This window comes from Chamaea fasciata, unplaced genomic scaffold (assembly GCF_029207755.1).
Source record: "Chamaea fasciata isolate MVZ Bird 193981 ecotype frontalis unplaced genomic scaffold, bChaFas1.0.hap1 SCAF_9, whole genome shotgun sequence".
Classification (NCBI taxonomy): Eukaryota; Metazoa; Chordata; class Aves; order Passeriformes; family Sylviidae; genus Chamaea; species Chamaea fasciata.
In genome coordinates, this window is record NW_027094094.1 from 20201908 (window position 1) to 20220477 (window position 18570).

Below are 18570 nucleotides of genomic sequence, written 5' to 3' on the forward strand. Positions count from 1 at the left end.
CTTTATATTGATTCTTGAAGAGATGACTCCATACTTTCCTTTGGCAGCTCATTTTTTCTAGATTATGAAGACTATTAAGATTCAGTCTGCAACCTGAATTTTTTTACAGCTGTAGTCAAGCAAAGTGTCAAATACTTATCCATGTCCTCACTTCCATCCTGGGTCTACTGCAGCTTTCACCAACTGCTGAAGGTATCAAAAAGTTGAAAACAGAGGTGGCTATGCCATGAGAGACTAACAATTCTGTATCTGCTGGGAAACTTCAATAAAACAGCTGTTTCAAGTAAAATATGAACTCCATTTGTTCATATTTAGAAAGTTAGTAGTATTGAAGTTTCATATTATGAAGTTGGCAAAACCATTGTGTAAAAAGGTCAAAAGTCATGAGGGTTGTTTTGGCACAGAGGGGTGGGAGAACAGACTGCTTTGTCTGGTAACCGCTGTTAGTGGAGCAGTTACACACACAAAGGAGTGTGCAACATAATCCCAAGTGTAAAATGCAGTTACAGGAGACTGCAACAGTAAGAGAAGCAATAGTGATTATTTAGAAACAAGAAACTGAACAAATTATACTAACTGAAATGAATGAGGCTCAATCTCAGGATAAACAGCAACAACTGATGGGATTCCAACAAGCCAGGCACGAAATGAGAGCAAAGCGCCTAGGGTCACAGAGCAGGAGCACTGTGATGGGGCAGGGCAGAGCAGCCCTTCCACCAGCACCGGCACCACCACAGCTACAGCCCTGCTCCCAACAGAACCGTGTACCAGGACAAGCATGGAACAGAACCCCCCACGCTTCTGAGCGCCTCGTAACCACCACATCTGAAAGCATCTGCAAGAGTAGGAGTGCAAGCGTGATTAAAATTACACTTCTCACCACACCAATAATTTCTAATGATTTTTCTGTATATCTGCATACATCACCACCCTGCATAGACGTAGTGGTCCTTAAAACAAGAAGTTGGTCTCAAAATACTTTTTGAAGTATGCTTAATTATTGTCCATTATGAGGAGAAATTTAAGTGCTCAGTAGTAATGAAACACATCAGGTCCGGAGTCAAAATTAGGGATATCCTCTAATCTAAGTCTTCATTACATAAACTTTGTTAATGAACTAGAATAAACAAATTACTCACGTTTGTTCATGTGTAAGAAAATTAATCAGAAGTTTCCAGCCAACTGAAGAGTAAAGTTAAACAGTAAAGAAAGCTCAAACCAGACAGGTAAATAGAACTATTTTCATAGATTTATTTGAAAAATACTTACAAAAGCAAGTATGCTTGACACTAAAATAGTTAAACTTATTTTGTGTTTACATTGTGTAGTTAAGCGTGCAGCATTAACAGTCTTTTCTGTTTGAAGCATCATTAGTTTGCTTTAACGAAGTGGAGAAAATTGGGGTTTATTGATGAACAATGTCTCCCTATCGCTTTCTCTGCAGCAACTACAGCTGTGATTTCTGTATGAGATCTCAGACCACTGAAAACTGTGCTTGCTTTACTAACTGCCACCTGCCAAGTGCACATTTACTGGAACCTGGAAGGTGGGTCAGTTTTTTTCCCCTAAGAAGGAATGGGAGAGAGGAGGGAGAAGAAAACAAAGGGATTGGTTTCTTTTTGTGAAGAATTTACCAAAGCTACATTTCATGAAAAGGAGTCCTTAAAAATGTCCTTTTGTTAGTCGCCATCTTCCCTCAAAACGTGTGCACACTTCTGAACTTACCCGTAAGCCAACTACCATTCCTATAGCACTTGTCTGCTAGGAGAGGCCAGGGCTAGAATAGTTAAGATTCCCCATCCAGATAGCAGTTCAAGAGTGTCAGAAACGAAATACAGTGCAATTAGTTCCCACATACTGTACAGCTACATTTTAAGACAAAACTGGCACAGATACTGATCGAAAGAGTTTCCTGTCTCCATGCAATCCACACTCTGGCAACAACTGTAGTCCACAGAGCGGTGTACTGGGGCACATGGAGTGGATGCGATCTCACCAGCCGTTATTTTGCATGGTGCCAGTAGCTGCTGCTGCTCGAGCCAGCATACTTCTGTGTGCCTCGGAAGCAGAAGAGAAAGTCCCATCCATCACGTGCACTGGCAGCATTCGCCTTCTGCCAGGCTGAGGGGTGTAGCTGCTCTCTCGCCAGTCTTCTTCTGGAGGCATATCAACTCTCCTTGGACCCGGGGCCTTAACACAAGAGGGGGGCACAGGGCAACCTTGAGAAGCACCGGGATCCCAAGAAGGCTCACGTGGTATTCTTAAAGTGCTGTAGTCTGTGTTGGCTGGCAGTCTACAGCCGATGGCGTGAGATTCATGCATGCGATGTTGTGAAGGCTGCTGGAGGAAGCCTTCCTGTAAACTCTTGCCTGGCTGGCCAGCATGTTTCCCCCAGAGCATTGTTCGCTTATCTGGTAACGTGGCTGTTTGCCCGGCAGGATAACTTGTGTTCAGCAAACGGCCAGAGACACTTGACGCTCCACCTCCTAAATGCAAATTAACAAGAGGCTTTTGTCCCTGGGAGAGGGTGCCTTTGGGTACACAAGGGAGACTCCCGTAGCTCAGTGCCACACCTGGGTAGTCTTCACCTTGGAAAGCTTCACCCCTGTCAGGCACAACCAGAAGTTTCTGGACGATGTTCTTCTGATCTCCTGAAATAAATTTAGAAAAAAAGGTTTGCTTAGTTCTAATTTTTGTTTCATCCTCTCTGAACTATCAGCTGTGGCCAGCAGGTGACAGAAGAACAATGAAATCACTAATACATCCAGTTACTGGCTGACATGCAACTCTGAATAAAAGCTAGCTGTACCTTTTCCAGCATTCATTTTCCTTACTGCATTTCCTCTCCTTATCCTATTGCAGCTGCTGTCACAGATTTCTTTACTAGCCCCTTGTTTCATCATACAGGAGTGCAACAAAGTATTCCAAGGCTGGCAGATCAAACTGGTTTTGATGCTGTCACAGAAAATAATTCTCATGCAGGAAGTAGTTATTTCTACTGGCACATGTGTGATTTGCAGGAATGAGTAACTTGTGGAACTTACTTTCATAAATGGCAACAAGGTGGTGGGTCTTACTGCTACCTTGACATTAAAGAAAATAACTCACAAAAATATTGATATGATTTTAAATAAAGCCATCATAATGTTTCCATAAAGGTTATTGGCTTAGGTTATGCACAGTTAGCACAGAACCACCGAAAAATTCCGAAGGGCAGAGAAGAAGAAATGTGATTTGCCCTTCCAGATTTCTGGAGGAAATCAGGCAGATGGTGAAACTCCATCATGAAAGACAAGAACTGAGGAGCTGTATGTACTTCAGCAATATTTCTGATCACGAAGAAGGATGAAAAGTCCTGTGATTATTACCTGACAGTTTACGTGCCTTGCCCACCATGCTGGGCATCAGTACATCATGGGGTGGGTGCTGCACCTGGTTTGGGTTGTGCTGGGGGTCAAAGGAAAATACAGGAGGATCATGGGGGAAAGGAAGGGAAGTGGAGCTGGAAGAACGGTGGCTGGTGTCCACTGGCATTTTCCTCGTATTTGGTGCTTCCTTTTATAAAATGAGAAAGGAGAAGAACAGAACATAAAATGATGAGTAAACACAGAGTTGGGTTGAAACAAGCAAAGGTGGTGTTGATCCAAGGAAGAAAGGGATGAGACACTGGAACAAAAACATGCAACTGTATGTGAAAAAGACAGACAAAAATTGCATCAATTCAGTAAGGCTCTTACTGAAGTGGTGGGCTACTGAGGATCATTTGATTGGAATTATACCAAAAAGAAAAAGCCAAAACAAACACAAACTACTCCTGGAGGTTTGGCTGACATACTGAATGCACAAAACAATGTCAGGCCAGTCAGCATTGGAAATGGCATGCTACACAAGCCATGAAATAGAGAACTGTTGATTCTTCCTTTCTACTTTCTAGCAGGCTTTACTGATTCCAGATTGTGAACAGATTTACCTGTCACAGCTGAAGTATTTACCTGTGCTGCACCATTCCCCTCTATCAGGAGATCTCTATCCCAAAAAGCAGGGATGTCTGAATGGCACAACAAACCACCACAGACATGAGCACAATGCCTTACTTGAAGAGTAGTAACAGACAACCATCCTGCTGGCTGCTTGTGTTGTGGGGATAGAAACCTTAGCAGAGAGAGCGGGCGTTGACAGCTAGAGGTTTTTAATTGCTTCTGCCAGCACTTCCAGGTATGTCAGAGCCCTTAACTAAAGTTGAGGAGCAAACTCTTCAAAGTTGACATATACTCAGTTTATGGTACACAGCAGAGAGGTGCAATTGAACCAACCTGTCTAAACAACTGATTTTGCAACAGCGACTCTTCTACACCTGTTACACAGTTGGTTTCAAATAAAAGCTTAAGAAGAGTTTGCAAAAAATTCAGTCCAAGCCAAAACTTCACATTATATCTAGCTAAGTTGCTGAACACTCTGTTAACGTTTTTCTGAGACTTTAAAATTGCATCTAAGACTACTTAACAGAACAGAGATGACAAAGGAAAGATCGAGCCCCTTACTTTTAGTTATTTTCTGTAACTGTCTGCACCAAGTCTTGAATTGCCTCCCCTTTAATGTTTACTTTTATTCTCTAAACATGCTACTTGCTTAATAATAAACTCACAAGAGGGCAGAAACTTTCATATTGGTACTGGTGGGTTTTTTTTAAATTATAGGTGCATGAGAAGCTTTCTTGAACACACTTTAAGTCAACTGCAAAAAATGTTTACACTGGTTGTTTCTGCATGCTGGCAAGTAACGTGAGCCGACCCGCTGCAGCAGCCACTACTCTGCAGTGACACCTGAAGAAGACGGCTTTGCTACTTATTTAAAAGTTCATTCTTCCAAAGACATAACAAAAAAGACAGGCTTTTATCATGGCTTATTATTGAGTTGTCTTCCGTCTTGTTTGTTAACTACTAAAAGCAAACAGAGAAAACAGTAACCCTAGACACAGATGATAGGTCTTTGGAAAGCTGCACATCATTCTACTTACAAAACTGTGAGAAGAGACCAAGGTCTCTTCTCTGTTTGAGATAACTGTCCCACTGAGGCTGCGAGCAATGCGACGGAAATTCTCTGCACTGTATGTTTCCTCCTCTTCTGGTTCCCTGTTATGTTCTCTGGTATATGTGACCTGCAGACAATATCACACATTTCAGACAAGGTTTTTCATTGTATCAATTTTGTACAATAATTGTAGGCAACAGATGAATAGAAATATAATGGAGCATACTTCAGTGATATTTAACAACCTTTTCTTCCCTGAAATCCCTCATTCAGGTACTATTTTGAAAATGAGATAAATTAAGATAAATGAGTCTGTTTGGATCTGCTGATTAAAAATATTATTCCTTTTACTCTTTCTTCTCTTAGTAAATACACACAGATTGATCGATCTACATGAGACACATTCTCTTTTAAGTATCTAAAGCCAGGACAAAATGTCTTTAGTGGGATGAATCTACCTAAAGGACTGACTGCTGCTAATGGCATCCCTGCCCATGGTGAGATTATCATGGCTGCAGCTGACAGTCATTTTATGATAAAGATCTTGCAGTCTTCTCATAACAAAAAAAAAAAAAAACAAAACAACCTAGGATTATTTGATGAATGCTGGAAGCTTGTTGATCTTATGGCAGCAAGGGAAATGTTCACTCCATCTTTCATTCCTTTTGTTCTATAAAGGAGCAGACTTTGAGCTCCCTTTAACAAGTATAGAGATATTACAGGAAATGTCATTTCCCCTTGAAAATACTTTCACGTCTTCATATACAGGCAGTGATATGTAACTGCCAGTTATTTAAACAGTTTCTTCCCAGAAAAAAAATGAGAAAGAATCTTCTCCCACTCTGAGGTGACTAACTACCAACTGTAGCCAAGACCAAATTATCACCCACTTTAAAAATATGTAGTGACAGTGGAAAAAAAAAGAGCCTGTGCCCCAGCAAGTGGTAAAATTAAGAAGCAGTTATCGTCAGTTGTGATGCAAGGGAATTCATGTCACTAAGTTCAAAGAGACTACATCTTAATGTTTTCAGGAGTGTGTTCCTCCAAGCCAGATTTTTGATCATTTGATTGCATGCAAGCTGCATGTAGCATGAGTCACTCATATTTTAGCTAGTTAATCCTGAGCTAGACTGCACTTAAAATCCTTTCTAACATTAATATCAACGACTTCAGTATCTTTTTCATAATGTACTTCACTTATCCTTCCTTTCTTTCTTGCACAGGGTGAGCCCTTCCCCCTCTAGGACATCTTAAGTACCAAAACGTCACCTTGGAGACAGAAGAGACAGTGGATCCACACAGACTGCGCTCGATCTCCGCTGTTGGGGTTTTCGACAGACCCATGCCAGCTGTAGCAGGCAGCTTCCTCACACTCAGGTTCACAGAGACTAGGAAGGAAAACACTAGTTAAATTCAACGCCTGATTGCATGTTATGACACATTTCTGACTACCTTAGGTCTGACTCCAGCAAAGACAGAGGGACAATACACACAGAACAAGAAGTCACAGATCCTTGGAACATGAATACATCAGCTAACACCCAACATTTCAAGGGGTGACATTTCAAGTCCATCAGAATACTATGCCTACTTCCCTGGCCCTTCTGCAGGCTTCAGTTAATTGAACTATTTAAGATTTAAATGATTTAACTGCTCACCAACACTTGCCCGATACAGAGGTGAGATTGTTTAGAGGGCCCAAAATGACAGAAAATCAGCTACCAGAAGGAAGTCACCTAAAGTTATTTGGGATAAACAAGTCAGTCTCAGGTTCCCCACACATTCACCTGCTCCTTCCCATTCAATGCTACAGTTTCTCAGGCATTTCTTGTGCTGGTTATATAGTTTAAAGTGTTATTTTTAACTAGGTTTGCTACAATTACTTCACTTCAGTGCAATCCCCATCAACCAGTTACAATCCTAAAATTTCTCATGGAATAGACAGATCAATGGCCTAATTAAACCAGTCACAGGGAGTTCCTCTATAAAGGAAGAAAGGTGATATGCTGATAACAACACCATTTCTGCATTGAGGTGGTTGCATTTGGAGAAGCAAGTCTTGGCTTTAACTGTGCTGAAAAGCCCCTCTAATGAAACAGAGGCATTTTCACTACAATTCGGAGTGCAAAGGTCTGACAAATCCAGTTTATATGGGTCTAAGCTTCAACAGCATTTGAAAATGAATAGGTAATCCAAGTTTAGAGAAAGAAGGAGCAGTCCTAGACCTAACTCAGTTTCATCCACTGCATCACAGTAGATGCACTGGTTCAAACTTTTGAGTTTTATATAGAATTTGCAGAACTTGCGAAGAAACAGCTGAAAGTTACAGCAAACCAGAAGATCTCAAATACAAACTTCACTTCAGAAGAATATGCATATCTCATATCATATATGTGGTGGGAAAATAGGTAAGAAAAGTCAGCATAAGAAATGGGTCACGTGATGACAGAACCCTGAAAATCCAGCTACCACTGAAGCAACTGGGCTTTATGCTTGTAGATTTCCAGAAAGAACTTCCAAAATCAGTCAGCTGGGTAGGAACATGTAAGACCTTCTGACTCAAGCCCACGCAAGACAGTATCTGCTAAGTTGTGAAGTCAGATCCTGCCTAACTCTGAAAGTAAACCAAAAGGACAACAAACGGTAAATGGCCGCATTTCGAGGTCTTAACTGGTCTGCAGGTGGACTGCAAGGCATGAGAGTTCCAGAGAAAACTCAAGCTGTTGAACAAAAGCCTGTTCAAAACCTGCTACTGTTTACGGCAGTACTCACTTTGGTCACAGTTAGGTCTGACATTGTCAGGAATGATGGAGGTTCCATGGGTGTAGGGCAGGGGAAACTCTGTCTTGTGAATGCACTGCAATACATATCCTACCTGAACAGCTGTATCTGTGCCACTGTGGTACCCACCCAATTTCAGGCTGCCTTGTTTTCAACCAGAAAATTCATAGCTTCAATGCTATGACCGAGATTATAAAGAAATTTGCTTCACTTGTGAAGCAGAGAAACAAGGTTTCCCTATCTCAGGCAGGAGATCAGATCAGCTTAAGTGGAACCAGGGTGCTGTCATCAGACTCTAATTGAATGTTTCCAGCAACAGCTGGATGTCCTCACCGATGGAATCTGTTCATTTTCTTCCAGCACCAACTAATCCACAAGGTCTCAGGGATCCTCATGTACCCTCAGTGCTGCTTTCACAAGTAATTTTCCAGAACTTAAAGCAGGTCGTCCTTAGCAAAACACAGGTTCAACTCTCAAGACCCTGATAAACTTGTAAAAGTTGTTTCCCTCAACCAGGTACACACCAAATTCTCAACTACAATACAATCAGTTAAAATTCACCAATGTGGAGAACATTAACATCAGGCATAGAAACAATTTAATAAATTCCAGAGGGGATGTAGGACTTTCAAACAGCAAAATTCGTTAGCCTGACATAAGCAGCTAGCTCCCTACTTGAAAACAGGATCAATTATTTCTATGTTACTCTAAACAGATGTTTGCCATGATCAACAGCTACTCTGCAGCCACCCCAGGCAGTGCTATCACACTGCTTTCTCTAGTTAGCTGGAATGTTTTCAGAGTCCACAACCTGAATTTTTCTGCATCTGTGCACAAATTAATACCCATTTAACTAAATCAACTGGAAAAGGCATCTTCACCTACACTGGAGTACATAGGCAGGTCAACCAAGAAAAACAACTGCATCATTCTTACCTGATTGGTCAAATGGATACCTAGCACTGTCCTGTCTTCCCAAGAAAGGCCTACTGGCCTGAGATGCCTGCAGACTAGTCTGATAGAGGGATTCCAGTTCTGAGAGCTCCTGTTCTGTGTCTTGATTCCACTGCGGATGCAGGTGTACTGGGATCCTGCTCAAGTCATCTCCAACTGCTCTCTGATCAGAAAGGAGTGGACTCCTCCCAGGTACAGGAAGCCATTCAGTATTCATATTAGCCTTCTGAGAACTGTAATACCTAGTAACATTATTCACCCAATGGTCCACAGGCATAGAGGCAACCATGCTACTAGCAGCTCCATCATCCACCTCTTTCTTTCCTCCATCATGACAGTGCCTTTCCACGTAGGATACAGGGTCTGCTATATTCTGTCCACCTCTTCTACACAGTTCTTCACTGTGAGAACAAAAACTCATAGAAGCAACATGTTGGGCACTAAAACCCTTCAAAGAAACTACCCCGTCCCTAATATCCACAGTTGAGTGTAATTTTTCAGAAGATTGGTTTTTGTTCTCTTGGTTTTGATGGATTAGCTGTCTGTAACCGGAAGATGAATGGTTGATGAAAGATTTTTGTGTTAACTTTGGAGACTTCTCATCCTGACACACTGCAGTAATCCAGTCTTTTTCACGAGTACCTTTTCCCTGGGAGACTGCATGCATTTTCTGAAACTGCTCTGCCAAGGAGCGAACATGTCCCTTTGTACTAAAAGCCTCAGATTTACAACCGTCTGCCGTGCCATATTCACCCTGCGAGGGTAATAAAATCTCCTGGCTGTTTGCTCTGTAGTACTTATTTTTCTGCAAAGGATCCGAGGAGCACTGCTGTGTAGGGGATGAAGTTGCAGGGGTCTTTGCATGATAGGCCCCTAAATGATCAATGCTGGGCCGCACCGGAGAGCTGGCAAGTGTGGAACAAAGACTGTGCTGGCTGTCCTTTTCAGGAGATGCTGCTTGTGGTGGATGTGGACAGGGAAACAGAGTAGGCAAAGACCCAGAGTTTACTGTGTTAGCCTTGGATTGGTACTGAGGTGTGAGAACGGGCATTATGTTATGAACCTCTTCTAACCTGCTGCTACTGCAGCAATCCCTATAGTCTTTTAGCCCTGTGGCTGTCGTGTCAGCAAATTCCCCACTCTTGTGGGCATCATTCTCAGTTCTTGCAGACCTCTCTGCCAACCCTCGCCTATAGGGAAAAGAGGGAACTTGGTCATGAAAATCAGCAGAAGCAGACTGGAAGTTTGGAGAGATCCTGTTGGATGGATTGCTTTCAGAAGGGGGCAAGGAGGAAGACTCTGGATATAATGATGAGTGCAATTCATGGCAGGAAGCAGGTGGGTGGAAGAAAGAACTGGACCCAAATTCCACTTCTTTGTTGGGTTCCAGTGGTACCTCCTGGCTCAGCAGTACTTGGAGCGGGCCAGTCTGTTCACTAAAACACACAGAAGAGTAAATGATTAGCAGTAATCATTGCGTACATTTATTCCTAGGGTACAGACCTCGCACTAGGTGACATACAGCTCAACACACTTTGCTCACTGTGTTCTGATGAAGACTTTGCATTCATTCACTAGACACATTCATGTTAGTCCTTTGCTTCTAACTTTGTTTTCCTGCTCTAACAATCTAAGTGAATCCATTTCATATTTTTAAGAGTATTTTGCTACAATTTGCTACAATTAGGCTCTATACGAAGTATGCTTGTACAGCACCAGAGGAATTTCAACCAGGTACAGTGAGCATGTGAGTAGGGATACTGTAAGAAGAGTAAGAATAGCATTTATATAAAATAAAATAAAGTAACTGTTTTCAACAGTAACATCTTAGATATCTTTTAAAATACTTCGGACATGTTTGTGATCTGAACATGAACTGACAGTATTTCAGTAATGTCCCCTCTCTCCAGGCAACTCCATGAAGAATGACTTGACAAATGGAAGAACAGGTTGAAATTTTTCTCGTATCATTTTTATATTCTCATTTTTTGAGATATTTATCCAAAATGTTAAATAAAGTTCAAGCTAAATACATAACTATTATTCTGCAACAATTTGTATCCTAAGCATACTTCTAGAAAATAATGTTCATTCTTTTAAGTACCAGTGCAAGACAGTTATATTCTTGGGTCACACATGTCCCTGGCATTTTTCTGCATTTAGTTAGCATTTTAATATACAGACAGAACAAACAGTACTAAGTCCACCACCTATGAGAAAATGTCAAGCTACATCAGCTCCAGCAGAAAACTTAAGGCAGCTGTAAAATCACTGCTTTCTTTCCTCCTTGAGATGCATGGAATGAAAGTTATCATGAAGACCTAGTTAATGTGTGTAGCAATAAAATATTATTTGTGAAGAATTGCAAACTTTGTACTGTCTACAATGTTATTTAAATCAAAGCTGGAGTACAGGACTCTGGATATGAATAGGGTTTCTTCTTCTTTGAAATATTAACATTTGGTTGGATATAACTTTTTGCAAAAGTAACACTCTTTTCACAGAGCAGCAGTGAGTGAGTTTATCATTAGCAAAACTAGTTAAGAAAGTGCCTTTCTTATATACCTGGGCTAGTATATAGCTGTACCCAGCATTTTACAGAAAGGAACAGAAAAAGGATTCCCATCCGAGATTTTATCTAAGCTTCTGGTAATATAACATGTAAGAAAGGGGAGAGGGGAAAAAAGTAACAGTTCAAGAAACAGCCTAGAAATTGGATAGGGATGATCTAGTGCTAGGAGGGAATGGCATGGGAAGAAAGAAGGATTAAGCTGCATGCTAAAGAGGGTAGGAAGAAAGGATCAGTTATAGCAGAGAGTTAATTATGCTGTAGTTAAAGTCAGTATGGAAGAAGGAATCATGAAGAGACACTGAGGAGGGCTGGTAAGCCAGGCTACAGGATGCTGGGAAGCACAGAAAGAAAATGAAGAATGATGGAGTAGTCAAGGTGAGAGGATCGGGATCTGGATTCAAGAGTTGTACCAGTGCACCACTAGAGAAGTGGACCAAAAAGAAAAGATCAGTGTAGCTGACAGTTTTCAGACTACAGAGCACTAAACACATTGGCCGATGTTCCCAACATAAAACCAACTATAGCAAAATTTTGACTGTAGTACAGTCTTTTACTGACTGAGTCCTGAAACTGCTCCCAATTATAACCAGTCACATTTCATCCTAACGTATCCCCGCTTTTGTTAGCCAGATTATTGCCTATTGTATTTTTCCCTTGGTGCATGACACATCAATGCTGCCAGGCACTGACTGCTACAATTCTCTGTCACAGATCACATTTTGAACACATGCACATCGGACTATTTTTTAAAGACTGGGAAAGGGGTGGTGGGGAGTGGGAAAATGGAGCTATAAAATGACTGTTTTATAACAGGATTTACCCTAGAGAAGAAAAGAATAGATGTAACACAGTAGGACTTGGACTATCCAGGGAATATACATAGTTTGCTATTTCTTTCAGACCGCACTGCTCACAGATGCAGCCCAGGTCCGTGCCCAGGCGAGGTACTGGCACTACCTTGTAGGCTGGGCCATGGTGCCACCCTGTGGTGGGTGGCAGGCTGGCGGAGGCAGCGGCTGCGGTGGCTGTTGGTGCTGCATGCGATCCTGGAGGCTCCGGGCTTTTCGGATACTGATTTGCAGCTTCTTATCGACTAGGGCTCTGCTGTGAGTGCTAGCGCTGGCATCATGCATGGCAAGTCTTAGTTTAGCTAAAATGCAAAAGAAAACATAGCAGAAAACAAACAGAAAAAAGGAATAAAATTGAAAAAGAAAAAAAAAAAAAGAAAAAAGATGCAGCAGGAACAAAAAACATGGACCATGCAGATACTGCCACAAAAGAATTCACAAGGATGCTACTGTTTCCATTAATGCACATTCAGCTTAGCCAGGTGTACAAACACATTAACTGAAACTAAACCAAAATAAAATAAAAACAATATCCTTGGTTTAGCCCAATTTCTCGTCCCTTCACACAGGCTCTTTCCAGCCCTGCTACAATGATACTCCATTCTGTCATGTACTCTTCTCCTGCATTCTCCATACCTGTGACTCCCTTTGTGTGCAGGAATACCCAGCCGGGATTTGAGATTCCTTGCTGGAATGAAAGCTAATAGAGCTGCCACCACAGCTGTATGCTGCACCCTTTATTCTGCAGTCCATAAAAGTCAATTTCTAAATGCAAACAGCACAGGAGCTACTCACCCTGTCTGCAGCCATTCTACACAGACAGAGGGGAGCATGGGGTGAGACAGCCAGCCAGTCATAATGGAAAAACACCAAAAGTAAAATGAAATCACATAGCACACATTCTCAAAGGTCACAATGCATTTAAGCACTTCAATGTCCTAATGCTTTTTTCTTTATGAAAGTTAAAGTACAGCATAGTTCACCTCTGCTAATCCAGAAGACTCAACACTGGGCTACCATTTTCTTCCTATGCTACACCCTCCATGAAAAACAGGGCAGCTTAATGGCCTTTGCAATTTGGCCTGACGATGGGGAAAAATTGTCAAGACTGATGGCAAGGGGAACCACCTACCAGGTGCTTGCTGAAACATACCAGTTAGCACCAAAAAGGGCACATCAGCACCCCAGTACTGTTACTACCTTAGCACTGGAGAGAACAACAAAATGAATGCAAACATGAAAAAACAGAGATGAAGAGGAATAGTACTAAAACCCCCAAATGGGAATGCTTATAAAAATGAAAAATTCTGTCTATCTGCATGTTCCTAAAGAGCAGCTGGACCCCCCCCCCCCCCCATTACTACCTGACGGCTTAATGTGATGTAGCATTTCATACTCCACTCTGTATTAGTGAACAGTCAAAGCGCAGTAGCTCAGGCGGTTAAGGTTACTTACAGATAGCTTCGTTACAGAGAGCCAAAGCTGCAGCACAATCCCCCTTCTGCTCCTGATTCAGCGACTCTTCAAAGATTGAGTCTGCCTCCTGCATCGACTTCTCAAAGCCATCACTCCTCCCTGCAAATGGGCAGCACCCTTCATTTTGATTTTATTCATTGCAGAGCTCTCACTTACCCTCATCCCATTTGTGAACACCAAATCCTTCCACACTCGGATTCTTGCAGAGGCTGCGCATATCCCAGACTGACCACCTAACCTTCCCTAAGCAGAAGTACATCTTGAGCACCCTGATATGCTTGACATCCACATAGTAAAACAAGGCAAAATGGGGGTTTTTCCCCTCAAATTTTCTTTAGTTCACAGAGTTGTACTGGCTTATTCTACTATTTTCAACTCTTTAAATCAGTATAAAAGATGGTACAGACATATAACAGAGTCAGTTCAAATGACTTCAGTCAAGAAGGAATTAAACTAAATTTAAAATCTAAACCAAAATGTATCAGTAAAAGAAATAGAGCAGATTAGGGGTTTTTTTCACTGTATGTTAAGTTTCCTGATAAAATCCACCTGTCTCTTCATTAAAATGGAAACAAACTGAAACAACTAACATGTCTTGGGAAGAAAACTTGGAGCTGAGTGTGAACATAAATGCCTGCACAAAATACTTCTATAAACGGGCTTAGTGCATACACTTAACTGCTGTAAGTAACATACAGAATATAAATACCCAACAGTCTTGCAACTAGAAAAACAAGGTGGTGGAAGCTGAGAAGAAAGGGACAACTGTCAAGAATTCCTTTAGCAACAATTTAGAAAACAGTGTTGGAGAAGAGAAGGATACATCATTTTGGACATGAAAAAACCCCCTGCGTCCTGGCATCATAACATCCATTTCTGAGAGGAATAAATGCCCAAACTATTTTGTGTCACCTATTAGGCATTGTGCAAATTATGCACTAAAATGTGAACATTCAAATGAGGCTGGGAAAACAGAAAATAAAACTTGGCTTTTACTCTGTTTATGGGCGGGTCTTTTTAATGGAGCATCTCTGTCATTGTGGTAGAGAACGTGAGCACCTGTATCAGAATGTAATTATACAATACATTCTCTCAATGTGCATAACACATGCTGTGGTCTGACCTGCTCCCCAACACTGTTGTGCACAGATGTAAATACAAACTCTTTTACCATAAACCCCAAAGAACCTGCATTAAAAGCTAGTACTGGAGAGAGAAGTGAGAGTTGTTAGAGCAGTAAGTTAATCAAGCAGCACATTCAGTTTCAAAATCAAGGCAACTGAGGCTTGTAATCAAGGGCAGAATACTAAAGTTAGTTTTCTTTGCATGAATTTAGCAGTTTACTTGAGGGGAAAATGAGTCACAAGTGTTCTGGAGTTCTGCATACTAGCAAGCCTTCCAGGCAGTCCAGCAGTCTGTTAAGCTGTTATATCTCTGACTGGGGTGGAGTAACGACTTAAAAGGAATAAACAAAGACTTTTCTGTATCTCAAGTCAATGCATCTGAACTCCTCAAACATTTCACTAAACTCTTTTTTGATTATGCATTAGTCTAGTTTACTTTCCTTTTAACAAAGAAAAGCTAAGCAATCTTTGCTTCCATCAACTAACAGAATAGATCAAAAAGAGGGGTAAAGTACTGGAGAATATGCTATTTTCTTTCATGCAGGAGAAGCAGAGAAGACAACATGTTCAGCAAGAGAGGTTTACTTTTCAATTTTTAAATCACTGGCATTTATGTTACAAAAATTAAACACTATACTAATAGAAAAATATATCCATCTTCTCTGGTACATCAGAATTCTTCACCTGGTTACTAGCAGGCCATAGTAGGACCGTAAAGGATAACTGATGGTCAGCAGAAATTATACATACATTCCCAGTCAGACACGCTCACGGAGATCACATTGTTCAGCTGCCATTGGCACAGTGTCATTCTGCCTGCTGAGCGGCCGGCATGGCTGTAGGTTGTAAAGCACAGCCGGGATTGTGTCCAGAATTGGCACTGCTGTGGGCTGCCCCTCTCCTTGAGCAGCAAACCAGCAACCTCAACTCTTTCCTACATCAGGCTGGAGGATGCAGCATGGGGATGCCACGAGGCCTGGCAACACAGGATCGTTAGCAAACCACAGTAGGATTGCCCTGATCATACATACATTTGTTGGACCAGAGCTCAGGTGTTCACCCTTCCTGGCTCTGCTGACCCTCCAACAACGCCCAGTTAACTGTTCCAGCAGGTTTCAAGGTTCACTCTCGACTGGGTCAGTGCACTTTATCCCACCTTTCTCCCGAAATCTCTTACTGGCTGATGGAGATCCAGGGCTAAAACAAAGGTATTACACGTGAATCCTGTTATGTTCCCTCTCCCCCAGCTGCATCCTTTCAATTAAACCTGTTTTGCCGCCATCTCCTGCCAGAAAGATGAGACGTCATGGAAAAGACAATCAAACCAAATTTTTTTTTTAATTCTTTTTCCCTAAAAAAGATAGGCAACCTAAACCCAGCTCAGATTTTCAATTAGATCCAGCCAGAGTACTTGTCCCTGCACCTGTGTTGTGGGTGCACAGCCAGGCAGGGAGAAAGACTGGAAAGCACAAGGGCAGGAGCAAGCAGAATTGCTTAGGGCTACAAAGGTACTAAAATCAAGCAGAAACAGAACAATGGTTTATATGAACCACCCCTGCTGCGGGTGGAGCTGAGGCGCCTGAAAGCTACAAACAGCCTTGCTCATTCCAAGATGCTGGTTAAAGGCTAACAGCTAAATTTAGGTATCAATACTATTAAATATGTATCACTGAAAAGTGGAAAAATGCAGATATATTAAGAGTATCTCTACATTACTTTGCCTTCTCATTTAAGAAGAAATTTGGTCAAAATACCGAACAGTTTTTCAACTTTTTACAGGTTTGAAATAGACAGTATTTCAGTCCCTGAAAAACTCTAAAGGGAGGTGGATGTGACGAGAGACACACACACACAATTAAAACGGGAAATTACATTCAAAGGTTCAAAAAACTTCAGCACTACCATCTTGTAAAATATACTGCATTCAAAGGTTACCCTGATTCTGCAGCTCATCTAGATCCATGAACCTGCTGGGACGGGGATTAAAGCCCATTGCTGCCTCCATTTCCTTTTCTCTTTTTCTGCGTAACTCTTGCTCATGCGCTCTCCTCGCCACCTCTTCTTGCAATTCATCCAGCTCACTCTTTAAAGGAATAAAGATGTCTCCACCTTCGAAACAAACAAACCAACCAAGCATTTTTGATAGTTACATCCCTTAAAGTATCCCTTAAAAGACAAGGAAATACTATAGGAGAATAAAATTAACATTAGGTAATAACAGTCTGAGACCACAGAATTGTAGAACATAAATTATGTTCTGTTAGATTTTATTTATAAAACCCCACCCAATACAGTAGTGCTTCAAGCTCCCCTGCCGCACAGCCCACGGATTGACTGAATCACAAAAACAGCATATCAAACAAAGAGAATCATTGGAAGAAATAACCCTAAGCTGATGATGAAATCTTGAGGCTTCTTTCTGTGTTTATAATGTGTTAATAACACTATGTCAAATTAGCCAGATCACTAGCTTGTGGAAATTAAATGGATTCCAAGTGAGATGTTTTTCCTGTAACTGCATAAAGTGGATGAAAATGGGAGGAAGATAAAGCACCTCAATATCCTACACAACAGAAATCAATCAGTTTTCATTCTCAGTTCAACTATTACTGCTACTCAGAAAGTGTCTCCCCTGCTACCTTTCCCTTCCCTCTCTGGAATAAAGTATTTGCTTAGAATGATATATAAGCAGAAAAGCTTAGCCTCAGCCCAAACAGCTTGCTAAAAAACATTCACAGTTCTGACAGTTTGGGATTTTGTATAGAATTACAAGCTTGTTTTCAGGACTCTACTAAGTTACGAGTTATGTTTGGGAGGGTATTTTTGACTGATGGCAGAATACTGAGTTATAAGAAAGAAGAGGAAAAATAGTTTTATTTTATCACTTAAGTCAACACACAAAAGACATGTCACAGCAACATGATCAAAGGAATATTCCAACAAATTTTTTTTGCAATTCCCTTGGTAAATCTTATAGTTATTTCTTGTAAAACTGCTATGTTCCTCAAAGTCGCTTTTCCCCTTCCTTATAATTTCCCTATGAACATAATTTCCCTGTGAACTTTCCCAGAAAGTAAAGATCAACTCATGATACAATTTACCTTGCATAACCACTCCTACAAAGGGTATCTTACCATTTCCCACGGTGTGTGAGCTGTTTGTCCAGCTCCCAACTGATGAACCTGACTCCACTTCCAAGATGCTGCTACTGTGAGACTTTGGGATGTTACGCCAAGCAGGAACAAATCCACCTCCTCGCTTCACATGAACATCCCTCCAAGAAGAGAGTAATTATAGTTTACCGTTTGACTAATCTCTCCAGGAGAAACTGTATCTACCTTTTTTGTATCCAAAACAAACATATACTTGCATTTTAATTTAATTTTAAAAGAGGTTTACCATAAGAAAATCTTGGGAGAAACAGGGGAAGAGAAAGTTAACAAGGAGGACAGTAATTCTATTCTCCTCCATAAGATTATGCCACTCATATTAAAACTGTGGTCCAGGAGCTGTTCAGAACACGTTCTTACATATTCTGGCCATAAAAACAGTGCCAGTTTGTGGTTACCTGAAGCTTCCTAAGTCAAGGAAAGAAACGCATTTTGCTGTCTATTTATTTTTACATAAAAATACTTCAAGTATGCCTGAGAACAAACATTTCTATACAAGGTTATTGATTTCCCATTTTGTACCAGGTGTCTATGAATCAATGGTTTAATTGAAACAAAAAGGACTATGATCTAACCAAAGTAAAAGCTTTTAAATCACAGACTAAGGGTCTATT

General features: G+C 41.2%; 1 protein-coding gene across 6 annotated transcripts in view; it reads right to left on the bottom strand.

The window, feature by feature from the left end:
* Positions 1–1231: 1231 nt before the first annotated feature.
* The window catches only part of USP54 (ubiquitin specific peptidase 54), a 92618-nt gene continuing 75279 nt past the window's right edge, over positions 1232–18570 (bottom strand). For 3 of the 6 annotated variants that reach the window (XM_066191413.1, XM_066191414.1, XM_066191411.1), the window contains exons 15-23: positions 17921–18060; positions 16722–16895; positions 13642–13761; positions 12296–12488; positions 8749–10202; positions 6301–6419; positions 5018–5158; positions 3369–3555; positions 1232–2651 (exon numbers count right to left, since the gene is read on the bottom strand). In XM_066191413.1, the coding sequence (XP_066047510.1) occupies positions 1993–2651; positions 3369–3555; positions 5018–5158; positions 6301–6419; positions 8749–10202; positions 12296–12488; positions 13642–13761; positions 16722–16895; positions 17921–18060 (3187 nt within the window). In that variant the 3' untranslated portion in view covers positions 1232–1992. Of the gene's footprint in view, positions 2652–3368; positions 3556–5017; positions 5159–6300; positions 6420–8748; positions 10203–12295; positions 12489–13641; positions 13762–16721; positions 16896–17920; positions 18061–18570 lie in introns of those variants that run through there. The other 3 variants (XM_066191415.1, XM_066191416.1, XM_066191417.1) reach the window with 3 other exon arrangements.